An 18010-nucleotide genomic window follows, 5' to 3' on the forward strand; every position below is an offset into this window, starting at 1 on the left:
CCCTTAGGGTATTAAAGAGCATTAGCATGCTCCTAATATCTAACCTGTGTCTTTTTTATTTCTATATTATTGGTGTTTCTGCTGTGGATGTAGTTGATGTTTTGTTACTCAGTAAATCAGAATGCTGCTGTCAGTCTTCCCTTTTGTGAAAAAAAAAGCTCAAACCAAACCCACCAAAAGCCTTAATCCATGTAATCATTTCTAGTAGGGTATGTTGATCGGGTTTTTTTCTAATCATTCTGATTACTTTTCTCCCCCTTCTGTGGTTGTACATTGTGGTGGAGTAGAGAGAAAGAACCGTGCCTCTCCCAGGCTTGGGTCCCACTCGTGCAGCCGAGGAGGCTTGTCTGGGTGTGCTTTGGCAGCACAGCACAGCTACTGCCTTCATTGGCCCTCTGAGGAATCTGGTAACACTCATTTCTATTAGTGACTGTTGGTTTAATAGTTTGGTAAGCCTTAAGTTTCCTGCCATTTTATGTTGTGTTCAGCTAGACCTAATTTCCCTTGTTCATTTATGAGAATGTCATGTTAAGCAGCACTAAAGCCTGACTAAAATCAAACTAATCTATGCTCCTGGTCTGTTGTCTGCTAGCATAAAGAAAGTACAGAGGTAAGGCATGATTTGTTTCTGAAAGCTCAATTTTGGTTGTTAATAATTTTTTACTTTCCTTTTGGTCCTTTTGAACAATTTGGGTTAGGTTTCCATGATAGGAAGCTGAACCTCCAATTCTGCAGTTATTCCTTTCTTTCTTTTAATGATAGACACCAGGTTTTCCCTCTTCCAGATATCCATCACTGTACTGATTGTGCATGGCTTCCTTGTGTTCCAGCTCTTGTTAAATTATCTGTTGGGTTTTGTTCATAGCACTTTTAGATGTTAGTGGTGGTGTTAGCTCAGGAGTTGTTTACAGTAGTAATTGGAGGGCTGAGAATGGATTAAATGAAACTGAGCCTCTCACCTGTAGGTCACTGCTTTATCTGCAGACAAAGATGGGTTCAAGTGTGTCAGTCTCATTTTTCAGATGTCTGGATTATGTATGAAATCTGTTGATGACTAGAACTGGCATTACAAAACAAAAGTGTACAGCAGTAATGAAAGATGCTGTTGTTTGAAGTCCAAGCAGTGAAACCAACAATTGGATGAGTAAGAAAATAAGCAGTCTAATGCTATTGGAGTGCATTTCCTTGAAAAGCCTTTTCCAAGATTCACTTGCTGGTAGCCTTTCACCAGTGTTGTCTTCTCTTTATATAATGGGATGTGTTTTCAGATGTAGCAGCTTGGGCAGAGCTAAGCCTAAATGAGATGCTTACGTATTTTATCTGGATCTGTACAGAGTGTTTTGTGCTTGCCAAATTGAGCCATTGTTGCTATGTTTTATAATGTACTACTTCAAAGTTAATGTAGTGAATCTGGTAAGATCCTCTGCCAAGTTGTGGCAAGTGTTAGAAGGAAATGAGGGAATCCCAGTTCCGCTGAAGGCATGGGATGAGGATAGCAATATTCAAATCTGTGTCTCCAGCATGTACTATTCCAGTTGGCAAGAGCCTTTGGGGAAGCCTACATATATATGTGTCTTGAGAGGTATTTGTGAAGAATTGAAGATATAGCAAGGCAAGCTGGACCCATACTCAAGACCAGACTTTGTACATGGTGTCAGTCTCATGCAGCAGTTCTGAAAGCACATGCTGAGTAACTCTCAGGTTTGCAGTAAGGGTTTTATTGAATAAAATCTCTGTTGTTTAATGTGATACTACATTCAGTTTAATTAGGTGTTCCCTTCATTATCTATTTTCCTACAAACCTGCATTTTTTTTTTTGTTTTTTTAATTGTGATACATAATTGCATTATAGATCCTACTGGGGCAAAGCTGTATATTTCTGCAGGACACAGCTATAGCTATAGTGTAATGAAGGAGGCATTCTTGATAAAAGCCATTACTTAGATATTAGGGTTAGAAATGTGTATCATGCCCTGTTCCACAGTCTTGATTGTGGCTGTCAACTTTGTGCTCCTGTTGTCATTAGCAGGGCAGTTCATGCCTCCCAAATGAGGATCTGAGCCAGCTGCCCCTTGCTCTGCTGGGGAATTCAGATCCATGCAGTTTGCTGTGCAGTTGCTGGAATGAGGACTTTTTAAATCTATGTGCCTTAGGAGGGGGTTCTCCTCCCTGTAGGGAGCAGGTTTGTGTTGGCACTTTTTAGATAAAATCAGTCAGTTTAATCCAGTTTACTTGGACTTCTAAGCTAACATTACTAGTTTTGCCTGGTAGAGAAGAGCAGTCACAATCCTCAGGTGCTCCAGAAAAGCAGCCAGCTGGGGTGCAGGCCTCCTCGGATGAGGTGGCAGCAAACACCTGGGAGTAAACACTGGCTCTGTGCTGTGGGCTGCTGTGTGCAAAGTGGGCATCTGCTGCCAGCAGGGGAGAGATAGGCCTGGGAAGAGGGATGGGCTCCCTGGGAACGGCTTTGAGTCCATGTTGAACAGCCAGACTGCTGAGAAATTAGTACTTTTGCTTTGCAATTGGCTTTGTAGATACTCTTTTTGTGTTGTCAGTGTTGAGGCAGACACCAAGCAGAAGCTCGTGTAATGACAGGGTAGGGCTGGTCTGTGGCAGGGAGAACTTGAGAGAACTGGCAGAGGAGGGACAAACACAAATCTCTGCTAATGGACTGTTACATCCCGGGTTTGTGGCCATGCTTTGCTGCCATGACCGACTGTCCGACAGGTGAGCCAGCCATTGCCAGGCTCTGCTGGGCTATGCAAGGAGGAGAGCTGCAGAAAAATCAGTCCTTGAAATACTTCGACATGAGTGGTTTCTCCTTCTCTCAATTTCCTACCTCTTTAAAAGCAAATTGGCTTTTAAAACACATGGAAAACATCTGATTTCCAGTTTCACAAAACTGCAAAGATTCCATCCTTTTAATGCAATTGACCTTATTTTTCTAATACTGTCAGTACATTCAGCTTTATATTGTTAACATTTTCAGTGTATTTTTCCAAACGTGATATAGTCTCCACTTTTCTATATAGAAAGAATAACTCCTTTAAATAACCAAAGCAATAGTTATTTCCACGTCTCTAATTCACATCTCATTGCTGCTTCCCTTTCCTCCCCACCAAATTACCTCACTGGATGCTTTATAAAAACTGTATTTAGATTGCAGTCTGTAGAGGAGAGAGCAGAAAGCACTCAGTAGCTCTGTATTCTCCTTATCTGGAATTCTCCATGTAAAAAATTACAAACTTGTTTCTAAAAGCAATATAAAATTAATGGATATGATTGGTGAAAAATTATGTGTTTTCTTACTTATGCTGTAAATATCTTTTCAGCCAAATGCATTTCCTTCTGAGACATGAAACCAATCTAGTGAGATGGTGCCGAACAGATAGTTCTCCAAATCAAACTCCTCCTTTTTTCCTAATATTTTCATTGCAGCGAATAAGAAATACGGATCTGCCAGTGTGCCTATTGAACTATCTACTGCAGCTTAACTGCAGCAAGGAAGCAGTAATCCTATTGTGCTCTTCCAGCAGTCTCCCGGGAAGCAGAAGGCATTGAAATTACTGAGCTGTTGTCCTATCCCCTCCTCACCTGTCTTTGTGGCTGTAAATATAGTGTCTGCCTGTAAATAACAGTTTGCTGCACCTTTAAGCACGTTCCCTAACAAGAGGCAGCGATTTACTGAGGTGATAAGCTGTAACTAATACTAGGGTATCATAATGGGTAAATAGATTAGCACTCTGCTTCCCTGTATTTTGCTTTCTAGGGACCTGCAGCGCCTGCACTCTGAGGTGCTTACTGTGGCACTTTGCAGTGCCAGAGATTGCAGCTCCCAGGGCCGGGCTGGGTGCAGCTGGTGAAATGCAGCAGTGCCTCCGTGGGGGAGCTTTGACTGCACACCCTGGTTTCTTTACTTTTTCTGGTCCCTGGCCCAAAAAGGGTTGTAATGGGCTGTACCAATCTTCTGTGCTATGGCTATAAAATGACATTTGACCCTGCTTTATCAGCATCCATCATGTAATATTTACAGGTATGCCAGCATCATTTGTTGTCAAGAAGTAATACGTGGGGCAAGCAGCCTGGACATGATCTGTGGCTTCACCCAGCTCAAGCTCCTTGATTTTCCTAATGGAAGGGCCCCAGCACTTACAAAGCAGTTGTGATGCTCCTGCTGGGTGAGGGATGGAAAGGTGCCACGGAGCAAGCAGTGGAGGCCTTTCTTTCTGTACTGCCTGGCAGGTTTTCGGCACAAAAGGGCCCTTACAGGAAAGGAACAGTACCAGGGGATGTGGCCGGTCCTAATAATTGTGTCGCAAATCTTGTGATATTTGGCATGTTCTTAAAGACTTGGCTCCTAGAGGCAGGGGATTAAATAACAATTGCTTCCTTTCTCTTTCAAGCAAGGCTTAGCTCTGTGGTTGCAGAGAAATGCTTAAAATGTGACTTGGGCTGACTGGGAGAAAAAAAATGCCTTCCAGCCTTCTTTCCCCTCCTTGTCCCCAGGATCCCAATGTGGATACATTACCATGTCTTATGATTTTTTTTCAATGAAAGAATTTAAAACTATTGGACACATCCAGAAGGACATAAAGTGTTGCCAACTTTGGGTGCGTGGGAGTATTTATGAGTATTTTAAGGAGAGGTCAGTCACATTCTGTGCTGAGACACACTCTTGTGATGTCTGGTCCTCTTCACAGAATAGAAAAACAAAGATGGCACTGGGTAGCAGCAAGCTGAATATCTCTGAACTGATTTTTTTTTCTCTTGCATCCTTAGGGAAACCCCTTGGGCTAGTTGTAATTGAAAATTCTCTTATTTTTAAATCTGTATTTCTGCTTTTCACAAATGTGAAAGCTGAGGCTGCTCGTGTCTGTGTTGCTTTCTTAACGCAGTTGTCATTAACAAATCGGTATTGATTTATTCCTGTGGAAATAGATCAGTGCTAAAAGTGAAACGCAATCCCATTAAGAATGATACAGGTTTTGCAGATGGAGAAAAGTAGGTCAAATATTGCACCAATCATCCCAGAGAGTGTCCCTTTAAGCCAAATAAATGTGTGAATACACTTAAACTGTCAGTACGTTATTTGATTGCTGTTATTCTGTATCTTTCTGCATGAGCTAGCAGAGCCCTCTATGACTGAACAGGGGTTGAAAAAAAATGTCAAATTTGGTGTATTAACCAGGTTGTATTTTATACCTGGGCTGTGTGCAGGGCTTCTTGGGGGCTGTGTGTGCATGTAAGGATTCTTCCTTTCCTCTCATTGCAACAGTTGAGTTCAAGTTAAGCAGGAAAGGCACATCATTGTATGCAAGGGACATTGTAGCAATGCAGCAGAGGAGCACGATTTAAATCTGATCATTAAGCTGCCGCAGCAAGGGGCTGCGAGAGACGGTGTGGATGGTCCATCTGCAAAATCTGTGCTCCTGTTGTACAAGGAGGAGGGGCGGAGGGGGAGAAAAAGCAGCTGCTTGGCTGTGCTATGAGAGGGTGAGACTGACTGTTGGCACCATCTGTAGCTGTCCTTTGTGCTTGCTGCTTTATCTGTTCATTATAGTATGATACTGAAATTCTCGTGCTTTGAGTGTAAATGAGTTGAGATACGCCTAATACTGTCAGCATAAAAAGCAGTAACTAAGTACACTAAAGATGAATAGTGTAATCTGTAAATTCATTTTGAGTTTGTTTTATCTTGCTTGAATAGCCCAGGAAGTGATGTTCTCCAGAAGCCAGCTGTACCAGATGTGTGTTGGCAGGGTATATGTTCATCTTACCGAGCAGGGAGCAGAGCAGTGAAGGTGGATGGGGCAGGAGAGATGGGAGGCTGCCCCGTGTGTGCCAGCAGAAGGAAACAGACTCCTTTAGAGGGAGGACAGAGCAGGTCAGAGGGGAGCTGGTAACTCCGAAGGTGGCTACTAGCAGCTTTGTTTTCATTCCGTGTACAAGTACCAACATAGGGAAGAGAGTGATTATTATACATGGTACATGAGTTGAAATGTCCCGAGGGAGGAAAGGTTGAACCATAACGAGTGCTGTGATAGGAATGAGTAAATTTGCTAGTAAATTTTTACCTGCAGTCTCTTAGTTTCTAAAAACATGAGTCCTCTCCAGATAACCTGTAAAATAAAACCATCCAGCTTATCTTGAGGACCTCTTTGTTCTTTGATGGTTTACACTTTCCCCTTTATAAATCTTTGTACTGGATATTGGTAATAATAACAACTCATTAAGATGTTTTCTTATCTTCACCTCACCAAAGCAATGCTCTCATTGGCATATTCTTTTTCCAGGACTTACACTGCTTTTTTTTTTCCAAGCAGGTTTGGCTTTTGTTTGCAGATTCATGCCCTCAGATCCATTGGGTTGTTGCTTTTTATCTTACTTGTCAAGTGCACATAGGTGTGCAGAAGGAGCAACTCCCTTCTCCCATCATAGCCTCATCTAAGATGGATGATTCTGTAGTAATTACACTGGGCTGTGAAAGTGCTCAGCATCCACTATTACTCATCCACTATTACTCCGTGATGGCTGCGTTAAGTGTTCAGCAGAACACTTTGTTCGTGTTTCCCAGCTCAAGTGGCTGTGGGCAAGGGAGGAAACCCTGTGAGGCAGGAATTTGTATCTCCAGGCGGCTGGAAAGGGGGAGGGGGGCCTTTGTCACTGGCACATTAGTAATGATATGCCAGGGATAAAAGGTGAGTATAATTTGATCAAATGCTTGTTGACAGATTCCTTGGCTAATAGAGAAGCAGCTTAGACTGACACTCGTTGCTGGAACATTTCACAGAGCTTGAGGGAATGCTTTTTGTAGGCTACGTGTGAGGCTGACAGTTTCCGAGTGACCATATTTAGTTGCATAAAGAAGCGATGTCCCCTTTTGTCACAGCAGAGCTCTAAAATGCCTCCCTAAACACTGCTCTTGACCTTCTGCTTGATAAATGCAATAAAATTGCTACCTCTTCTTTGTCCAAATGCAATAAAATTACTGCCCCTTCTTTGTGCAAATGTGTGATTAATTCACAGCAGTGGCCCAGGCGATAAATATTTTTCTTGTGTGGCCATTTAACTTGAGAAAATCCAATTATTTCTTGTACTGAAAAACCATACTTGTGCATGGTTTTGGTAAAGCAGGTTCCTTGTTCTGCCCCACAAATATGACTTTACAGTTAGTCTCTTTGGAATTTGTTCTGTGTAACCATACATGTGAGTAGCTGCTAGGAAAAGAAGATGGTGTACCCTGAAATGATAGTTAGCTACTGCTTATGATTGTTGTTTGATGAAAAGACAACCATTAGAAAATTAAGACATGAAAACAGGAACCTCAATTTTAGAGGATTCTGTACTTGTCTCTTTTAAACGAGCAAGCCTGAAATTACATCTAGAGTTCTTACTGCCCTAAACCGCTATGGCAGCTAGGGTTTTCAGTAGTCTTCTGGCTCTCACCCACCTGTATAATCCATTGATTTGTGTTCAGTTTGCAACACCTCAGGAAGGCACTTAGTTAAAAATTAAACATGAAGCATTTTTTTGTTCAGAGGGTTTTTGTAAAGCACCCTTTAAAGAAGAAAAAACTCCAAGCACTTCCACTTGAGAAGTTGATTTCTTTCCACTGCAGGATTTTTCAATTAGTCTGCACTTTGTTCCAGTTAAACTCCTCACTGTGTTCTCATACCTGGCTGACTTTTTACCAGAGCCACTTCTGATGCTGGAATCAAATAGGCAGCTTTAAGGCTCGGGTCAATGTTGCTGGAGGCTTTGCTGGGGTGTCTTGGCTGGGTGCACTCATGGGAGCCAGGTTTCACTTGCAGTCACTTTCTGGGCACTACTGCAGAGAGGTTAGTTTCTATAACAGGACCTGGTCTTTTCTGAGTGTGGGTGCATAAGGGAGAGGTCACATTTTCAGGAATAATGACCCCTTTCATGTCTTTAGAAGGAGTTGCAAGCTCTTCTTCCCTCTAAGAAATCTCTGCATCTTCATAGTTCATAAGCGTAATTTTCCTGTAAGCACAGAATTACCCTCATTGACTACAAGATTAGGCACATAATGGAAATACACATTTAGGGGTTGTGCTGGGTCAGATATAGATTTAAGTGCCTAACTTTGTATCTATACATCATTCTCCTGTTTATCTATTCAAGACTGGTAGCTCATAGCAGTTTTGGAAATTAATTTGTGCACATGGGTTTCTCTCCAATTAATCTTATGAACAAAACCAGCTGAACAGAAAAGAGATCTTTTTTCTTTGCTCCCCTCTGTAAATGATGTCTTCTCTATGTTTTTGTTATGTTTCTGTTAGTGTGAGATGAATTATTCTGCATCTTACTTGTAACAGCTATCCCATGTCCTTTTGCTTCATCCATTCTTAATCTCTGTGTTGCTCAGACAAGTTCTCTTGTGCCTCCTGGGCTATGCAGAATGTTTATAACTTGGGTAAAAATGTTCTAATGATAGTGTAGGGCAATTACAGACTCAGTTTGATAGGATAAAAGTGTGAGTGGTGGTTCATGGACAAGCTTTGCACTCATGCTGTTTGTCTAGCTCATGACTCCTGTTACAGTGGCTTGCACCTGCACTGGGCTGTGCTGGTTCCTCAGATGTGTGCTCACTGTCATTTCTTCTGTTTGCACAGCACTGCTGTCATCGTGGTGTGAGGAGCTGGGACGGCTCTTGCTGCTTCGCCACCAGAAAAGCCGGCAGAACGATCCTCCTGGGAAGCTCCCCATGCAACCCCCCATGAACTCTATGAGCTCCATGAAACCCACCCTCTCTCACAGGTGAGTCTGGGCCCAGCCCACAGCAGTGCAGTCTGGGCAGCGTGTTGTGTGGCAGATCTGCTCCTTGAAATGCACGTTGCCATTGCTGGGGGGAGCGACACTGTTTCATGCACTGCCCAGCACTATGGACAGCAGGGTACCTGTAATTACAGCAAGCACTAAAGAAACTCAGATTTTCTCTTTGCTATTGCCCCATGCATAGTGAAGTGACACTTCCATCTTCAAATCTGTGCTCAGATCAAGTGGGTGTGCTTTCAAGCTTCAAGTTATGCCCTAGAGATAAACTTGTACGTTGTGTCTCTCATCAGACACTTGCCTGATGTTTATTTAAATACAACCGGCTTTTCTTGACGTTGAAAACATTTCACTGATGTTCTGTGTTTTAACCACCATTGGAAATGTATTGCATGCAAAGCAATTGTGCTGTGGGTGTAGCCATGGATCAGAGGATATCCTGTACAGTCTTGTATCAGGTGAGGATCATACAGCACTTGTGTTAATTTAGAGAAAGCATGGGCATTAAAGGACACTGTAAGAAGATGATGTGAACCCTTTGATTACCAAATTATGTAGAGGAGCACTATTTGTATTTCTTGTCTGCACAACCTAGGTCAAAGCAAACTCTGGAGATAAAGTGTAGACAGGATTGAGCATTCATTCTGTGCTTTATGTTTCTGGGAGTTGTTTTTTTTTGAAGGCTTTCGAAGGCCTCAGCATCACATTAAAGAAATCACAAATAGTATACATTTATTTTAGTGTAGAGTTTTTTTGTTAGTAAAGGACTATGAAAGTGTAATGAGTCTAAATTCCTTGTACCTAAGCTCTGTGATAGCTTAACTAACTTGAACTTTTGTGTTAGAATAGAACTTGGGGAAATCTTTGTACCAGTGCATTTGCATATGCAAGTTTGTCTGAAAACAACTTTTGGGGTTTGGGTTGGATAGTTTTTCATTATTTTTGTTGCATTTATGGGAAAACCTATGCCTTTTATTTTGGCCCTTGAGAATAAATGAAGTCCTTTTTTTTAAAGAATAAATAAAGTCCTTTTTTTTGAAGTATAATTAATATATCATCACTGGCTTTTCAGAGTACTTAGATTTCCTCTTTTTTAGTTGCTTATGAAATGACTGATTGTAAACACACTCAACAAAAAAAAAAACAAAACAAAAAAAAACAAAAAAAAACCCTAAAAAAAACAAAGAAAACAATGTTTTAAAAGAATTTTACACTTGGGAGAAGCTTTTCAGAAGACAAAGTGGAATTAGTAGCCAATCTGCAGAGAATGTAGTGCAGTGTATGTGCTCTCTTAGGTGTAGTTTTGTAGTTTTTAGATGCCTGATTCTCATTTGACCTTTTAGCCTCTGTTCCTCTAGAGTCTATAAAGTAAGACTATCTCACAGGGACTGTGTGCTACATTACTAGATAATAGATAAGATAGGTACAACTCACTTCTTTCGTGGCAATTTTCCCCTGAAACTGTCACACGTCAAAAAAGAAATACTTTCTTCTACTAAACCTAAATGGCAGCATTTCCAGCAGTACTGAGTTATCCAATATTCTGCCTGTAGTAGAGCAGCCAGCTCAGTATTAGGCAGTTCCTGCATATTTCTCTGGAGTATTGCCCTTGAAATGCTCTACTGGGGAAGACACTGGGAGCAATTTCTAAATTACTGCTCTTTACCTATGAGATACCCCTCTAGAAAAAGAATTTCTGTGGCATAACTTCTTATATACAATAGCTGCAGCAGGCACTTTGGGATTTGGAATACTTGCATCACTGCTTTGGCATGTGCTGTTGTCTGTAATTTAACTGTAACTGCTCAAAATCTCTCAGGTGGTACATTAGAATGAGACATCCCGTGGCTCTCCAACTTCTTTTTCCACCTGGAACTGTTTATTTTCATGCATGCTTTGTAATCAGTCTATAAAACAGTGGTGAAGTATGGGGTGAAGAAGAATTGAGTTCTCTATTTGTTTTAATTAAACAAAAGATGAAAAGCCATTAAGTTCAGTATTAACTACAATCAGTGATGAAGCTGTTGATGAAGCACCATTTGTATTTGCATTAGATTACATTTGGGTCAAAAGCTTAGCATTAAAGTTCACAGTATCTTATCTCTAATCCACAAGACTTTTCTGTTAATTCAAACAAAAAAAAAAAAAGTATGCTTTGTATTTCCTGAAACAATTAATGTAGCCAGCTACTTTAGGTTTTGTAAAAGAACTAGATATTAAATTAGAACAACCAAGAGCATATGCAAGAACCTTACTTAACAAAGGCATTGTAGATATATGTGAGCTGCTGATTGTCAATAGACACACAATTAAATCTTTCCCCATCATCAGATGATCTTGAATACTCCACACAGAGCTTTTTCTGCTGCTCCTTTTACTAGCAACAAAATTACCCAGAGCTCTAGTCAGGGGACTAGAATCCTGATGTAGCTGGCACTACAGAAACACAGCTGCTTAGTCTCAAAGTTGAAACAGGGCTCAGCGATTTAAAATAAATTCTGACTCAATAATGTGTCACAAGACTCTAAATCTAAGTATTCATATTTAATAAACTGTGGGCACTTACAGTAGAAGTAATTCAGGTCTGGCCTGTTTTTAAGGACAATCTTTGATTTTTAAAAGTTAATCGAGCTATGAGAAAAAACTGAAGTAGACTGATCAAGGAGGGTTTTCATAGTGTTACTGTTGGTTAAATGCACTTACAGAGATTAGAATGTAAGCCATACAAAAAGGTGCAGAAATGCAACAAATGCTTTCAGAGTAGGGACTGTGTTGTGCTAATTTCTTTCTAAATTTAGTTTTTCATTAACAGAATAATCAAGTGTTGCATATAGAAAAAAAATCAGCTAAATACCTACTGTCTAATGTAGGGCAGTTGGTTGGACTGCAAACTCCTGTGTTTTGTGAACAGAATGAGCACTGGGTTGTCAAAAAAACCTCCCAATCTTAGGGGTGTTTCAAGTCTTTGCAGTCCAATAGTCAGCTCAAACTTGAATGTGAGATTTTATTTTTGCCTTAGACCTTTTTATTGATTCATGTGAGTGAACTTTACTCCTGTATTGAAGGAGCAGTGTAGGACCTATCCACCTCCTTAATCGTGTATAACTTGTAATTAAGGCCCTACTTAATGGATTTATGGGGAACTTAAGGAGAGCTGTTAGTCTTCGGGCTAGCCCTTCTGCACGGAGTGAAATTTCATGCTTTCTAGCTTGCAGGGTAATTATTTTTGTGTTGTAGTTTTCCAATATGACAAACTGTCTGTGGTAACAGATACTACTCAAGGTGGCTGATTTTTTAATTAATTTAAGGTCTTTGGCAAACGGTGCTATATAAGTACAAATGATTGTCATTATACACCTTCCAATGTTTTGATGAAGTTCCTACTTTACACTTTATTGCATTAAGTGGTGGACCTCTACATGTGTATCAAATTGAATCTTGGTTGAAATGGGTACAGTTCCAATCAATCCCAGCAGGAATTGCACCCTAGTTCATTTTCAGGTCAGTCTGACTCAGGCAAGCTCTGGGGGGCTTCTCATTTCTTGCACAGCTTGTAATAAAGCTTATTTGTCAATAAAACCACCTAGAAATAGACAGCTGTTAGTTGCAGTTTAGTGTGTTGTCATGAGCATCTGTGGAGTTCTTACTGTCTTCACTCTTGCTCCAAATTTTGGTCTTATGTATTAATTGCCAGCTGTCTCACAGTTAGTGACCAATGGGTGGTAATGCCTCTATAGGGCAGTCATGCTTGATGAAAAATATGAAGATAATGTTATTTTTATCACAAATTACTTAGTGCCAAAGGTTTAGAGAAAATTGAACAGTAGATGAAATGAAGCATTAATTCAATTATACAGTAGATGTGTTATTTATTACCGTTAATGTTTTATGTTCAGGCAATCATAAATATTTTTACTGGCTAGAGTTGTTTTACAAGAGTGTTTGCTTTTGATGCTTGTTTTGTCCTTTTTTTCTTCCAATTTAAACTTGACTAAGAGCTCAACTTTCAAACTTTCATAGAAGCTCTTGGAAAAGAATGGTAATTCTATCTAAATTTTTAGGGAGTGGTAAGGACTGGCTCTTGGATTGTTAACAATCAGAAGTGAACTGGTTATAACATGCAAGTACAAACAGTGTCAGAAATTCTGTAAAGGCTGCTACCTTTTCAATTTTGCATCATAGGCTGTTTTGACCAACAGTGACCAACACTTCAAAAATGTCTGGATGAGGTCAGGTGCCACACATACACTTCTATGAAAACAAGCACAGCGTGCATGATTTATACATCAGTTTGAAGTAGGGGTTGCTCCATTATGTCATGTGGCTCTGGTATGCAGGCACAAACTTTGCAAAAGAATTTATACGTCTTGAGGTAAAACATAAAATTGTTTCACAGCCTTTTCATCTTTCTGGTTGTGGAGCTGTGAAATAAATATAATTAGGGACTGAACAGATGGTAAATCCTAATATAAAAGAATATACCCTACCCATCAAAGAAACCTGTATTACTTCTGATTCTGCAAAAGTAGCTTTGCTATTTTTTCTGGTTTCCTTTCTGTCAGGAAATATTAATATTTCTTGGAGAAAAATAGGGAAGAATTCAGAATCAAGAAATGTTTCTGCAGAAGTGTTATTTCTTAAAAAAACCCCAGAAAATTTCTTCAGAATAGTCTGCTTATGCTCTAAGCATTCCAAAGATAAAACTAATTACTAATTGCTCCAAAGTATTGTCCCAAGAGTTGTTTGTCCATCTCATCCTCTAAGTGAAACTACTGATACTAATTTTATCACATACACTTAATGGGGAAGAGGTGGAAGAAAACCTTGAACCTGTTGAAGCTAAAAGAAAATTATGAGTACCTTCTCCTTGAAAACTGATAAGTGTATAACCATATAACCATTAGCTGTTAATAATTAAATATTGACTATTTTAATGTGAAAAATCTGCATTTTGTCTTAGATAAGTTTGTGGTCAGTTGTATCAGGAAACAATAATGGGTAACTTGTTTTCAAATATGTATTCTTTACACGTTTGGTAAAAGGTATAGGATAAGGATCATCTTTTCTTGTGTATACAGTGCCTTGCACAGATGTGAAAACAGGTCTTCTCTATTAATTGATGCATCAATGTAAGTGCTGTTGTAATAAAACTAATATGTAGCAGGACTATTATAATTTTGTGGGGTTTTTTTTCTGATAAGTATGTGTAAGTGGCTATATGCTCTTTCTTTTCCCTGTAGATGTTATCATCTTATGGTTTTAGTTTGTGATTTTTTTTTTAATTAGAAAGTGTCAGCTGATATTTTTATAAGTAAACACTAGGCAGATATTATTTAAGGTGTGTCTGCTGACTGAGGCAAAATCTGATCTTTTCAGGCTTTGTGCTGTCTATGTTAGTTTTTAAAATATGGCAACAGCTTTGAATAGACAGGTATCATTGTCATGTTTGGGCCATATTGAACAACTAATTCCTGAAAATGTCTGGTCAGTTATGATTTACGTTTAGTGATTATCAGAGGGGTATCATGGTTCTTTGCATGAGGTCTGCTCTCAAAAGCAGGTGCTGAGCATGCATGATTTTCCTCTTCAAGCATATTGGAAAGGGACCTTCTGTCACTTGTTCTCAATGAAACCAACTGATTTCTGGTGGCAGTAGGGTTAAAAATCATTTAACTGTGGCAGCACCCCTGGTTTTTAACCATTTTGACTGTCAGCACGATAAGCGTGTGGTGACACTGAAAGCTATACTTTGCCTAGCCCTTTGTTGCAAAACTAATTGAAATCATTGGGAGTCTGGATTGAACACCTTTGGATAGGGAACATCAGAACCAAGTCAGTGCCCTTAAACCTGCACAGCATCAGGTGCACCGGAGAGGTTTAGCAGTCCTTTGCAGGCGCAGAAGGGCTGGGGGAGGGCCAGCCCGTGGTTCAGCACAGGGTAGTTCAGTGTGAGTAGCTGTTTTCTGGGTACCCACGCTGTGAGCATCGCGCTCCAGCCTGCCTGCCAGGAGGTGACATGGCTTCTAAGCAGGGAGGGAGCTTACAGTCTGGCACATAAAAATTACTGACAGAAATTACGGCAAATACCTTGTCTTTTTAAAGGATTTTTGGACATTTTTTGATAATCTGGCAGCAGGATCACAGATGTATATTTTGTCTAAGACTTGATACGTTTCTTGATGCCTTTTCTTTACATGTGTCTGCTATACAATGACTTACATGAAAATGTCACCCTCCACAGGATTTCTCTGTAAATAGATTACAAAATGAGTGAATTCCCGGTGCTCAATTTTGTCAATTGTATTCCTGCTACTCCCGTACACTTGGATTCTCAAATCTCTCAGAATCGCAGCGAGAAGAAAAGGAAATAGTCATCACTATTTTCAGTGGTGGAGGGCTTTTCTAATGGTTTCCCTAAAAAAAAAAAAAAAAAAAAAAAAGGTTAGCAATTCGAGCTAAGACACTCCTGGCTGGTTTTCACTAGATGTGACAACAAAGCCTGCTCGGCAGACAGAGTGCATCAGCAACCTGGGCAGATGGGTCGGTGACATTAATTAGATACTGGCAGTGCCTTTAGCAGGATTCGGTGGTTTCTCCCCATGAAAGGGCTGGTCGGGGCTAAGGAGCAGCGCACCAGCCGGGGCACCGTCTTGAATGTCCTCGTCTCCACCAGGCTGGGAATGCGGGGAAGGTGCTACAGCCTGTTCGTGCTCTCAGTTCCCACTTAACGCGTCAGGGGAGATGCGATGTGACTGTTTGCTTGCCCGTGTGTGTCCCTGTGTCACCAACAGCATTCCCGAACTACCCTGACAGGCAGGCAGAGCGCGGAGACGGCTCGGGGAGACGCTTCTCAGACCTCAGACCCTCCGCTGTCCCTCCCCGGCCAGGTCACTGGCCCGGGCTGCCCCGGCCCTGCCCTGCCCCGGCCCGGCCGCTCCGTCCCCGCCCGCCGCGCTCCGGGCGCTCCCCCCGGCCCGCCGGTCCCAGCCCGGCCGCTGCCGCCCCCGGCTGGGCCGCTGCCCGCAGGGGTTCGGCAGGGCTGTCCCTGCTCCCCGGCCAGCCCCGGAGCCCCCAGCCCGGCTCGCTTCCCGTAAGTTGCGGCGGTGCTGTGCTGCCCCCTCCTCCCTCTCTCCCTCCCTTCCCGCCGTGCCTCTCGAAGAAAGCGGTTTTTTTCTGTTGTCGGGGAGCGTAAATCAGCTTCATCTAAAATCTCGGAAGTGCAAGTCCATCACATCTTCCTCCGAGCCGCCTGCTACACCTTGCGTGAGTCAGACTGCAGAGCTCCCGGTGCCCTTCTCGCTGTGCGGGGCTGCTCGTGTTTCCCCCTGTCTCAGAGGCAAAAGCAGAAGTGGAATCTGCTCACGCTCTCAGCGGTTCCTTCCCCGGTTGTTGTAGCAGTCGCTGACCTCCAGGCACTATGAATAAACAGCAAAGCTGGGAACAAAAGGAGTCTTCTGGCTGCCATTATCTCACATTAACATAGCAGACGCGCTGCGGTGTGAACAATGCGAGTCTCATTCGCCGATAATCAGCGAGTACCCAGGCATTTGGATTACCAAGGCAACAGGCAATGGTAGAATACTGGGTGGGTGTGTTTTTTATTGTAAAGGAGCAGTCGGATATGGAAACCCAGGTATATTGATAAAGCAGAGCAGAAGGAATGCCTGGTGGCAGGGGGGGACTGAGGGCTCGGGGTTGCATTCCGACACACGTGAGATAAATAAGACATGGATGAAGCAGATCTGTGCTGTGAGATGCAATAAAGATTAAACTGCATTTGTCAAGCTGAAAATGATCATAAGATAATTTCAGCATTTTGAAAAAGGTAACAGGTGGCATGTTAATAGCAGGGCTGTTACCGGTGGATTTTGTAACTGTGATCTGGGCTGTAGTAATGCATTGCATGGTCTACTTGTGTGACAATAGAGCTGGGTGTGATGGTTTAATCTTTTTTCCTTTTATCAGATGGATGCTGTAGTCCCCATGTCAGACAATGTAACCCCTTCTGCTTCTTAGAGGCAGGAGTGAGTCTCAGTAGCATTTTTGTTTCTTACCTGCATAGCTGTGATCGTTTATTCCACATGGACAGAAATAAGTTGTGTTAAACGTTATCTCTGTATCTTTGTGTGTGCACACACGTGCGTGGACATATATGAAATCTGTAGTGAAGCAGGACTGTGTGTGCATGCAGGGGAGATGTGGGTTTTTGCAGGTTCAAAAGCTTAAGTATTCATCTAATTATTTGGCCTAATGCATTTTTCTAATTTCAGGGGTTAAAATCAGATGCAGTAACTCTTGCTGAGCAGCATGAGACTTGCAGGCATGGCTCTAAGTGATGACACTGAGTGTAGAGTAAGGCACCAGGAAGCGCAGCAGCGAGCGTGTCACAGCCCGATCTGTAGTGACCCAGTGTGAAATGGAAGGCAGCATTCCCGCCTTGTGCAGTCATAAGTCATGCAGGCCTCACAGGCCTTGTCACAAACATAAAGAAAAAGTTAAGGGCTTTCAGCTTCCAGAGGTACTTTGTATCACCTGCTGAACTGCCAGCTCGGTTTTGCTGTCTCAGTCTCCACGCAAACGCCTGTATTGTGCATATGTGTGTGGCTGCATGAATGGTTATTATAAATGTGTATGTGGATATTTAAAAGAGCACAGGCAGGGGTGATAGCCACCTGCTAGCAGCAGGTGCCATCCAAACCACTGAGCTGATAAATGGCTTGTTGCCTTCACCTTTTGACTGCTTCACCTGCATCTGCTCACCTAGAAGGGGTTCAGAGTGCTTCTGTGTTCTCATACAGTTTGCCAGAAAACAGTCTCCTTCTTTTTACAGTGAATTATGAAATTTCTAACTGCTTTCAGTCTTCCTTTTCATGGTACAGGCAACATCCAGTACTGAAACAACACTTGAGTTAATTCTTTCTTGGTAGGCAAGGACTAGGCATGGATCTGTTGTGCATTTAGAGTTGGGAGAAGTTAAAGAGTTAGAGAACATACTCATCTAGTTGAAAAGAGTGGAGGGAATCAACAGATTTGAGAAATCACGATGGGATATTTTTTGGAACTGTGTATTTTCTTTGTAAAATCTGGATGTCAGTGGTCACATCATTAAGAAGCACAGGGAAATAAGGTCTTGTAGAATACTTCCAAATTGGCTTTTTTTTATTTTAACATTATATAAAAACATCCAGTGGTTTGGATGGGATTGTGTTTTAGGTGT

General features: G+C 41.6%; 1 protein-coding gene across 1 annotated transcript in view; it reads left to right on the plus strand.

Annotated features, from left to right (window-relative positions):
* Positions 1-18010, plus strand: part of ZMIZ1 (zinc finger MIZ-type containing 1) — a 287515-nt gene that overhangs the window by 227273 nt on the left and 42232 nt on the right. Inside the window, exon 6 of the mRNA XM_053948519.1 lies at positions 8634-8778. Within this exon, the coding sequence (XP_053804494.1) occupies positions 8634-8778 (145 nt within the window). The remainder of the gene's footprint in view (positions 1-8633; positions 8779-18010) is intronic.

The sequence above is a fragment of the Vidua chalybeata genome, chromosome 8, assembly GCF_026979565.1.
Source record: "Vidua chalybeata isolate OUT-0048 chromosome 8, bVidCha1 merged haplotype, whole genome shotgun sequence".
NCBI classification, from domain to species: domain Eukaryota; kingdom Metazoa; phylum Chordata; class Aves; order Passeriformes; family Viduidae; genus Vidua; species Vidua chalybeata.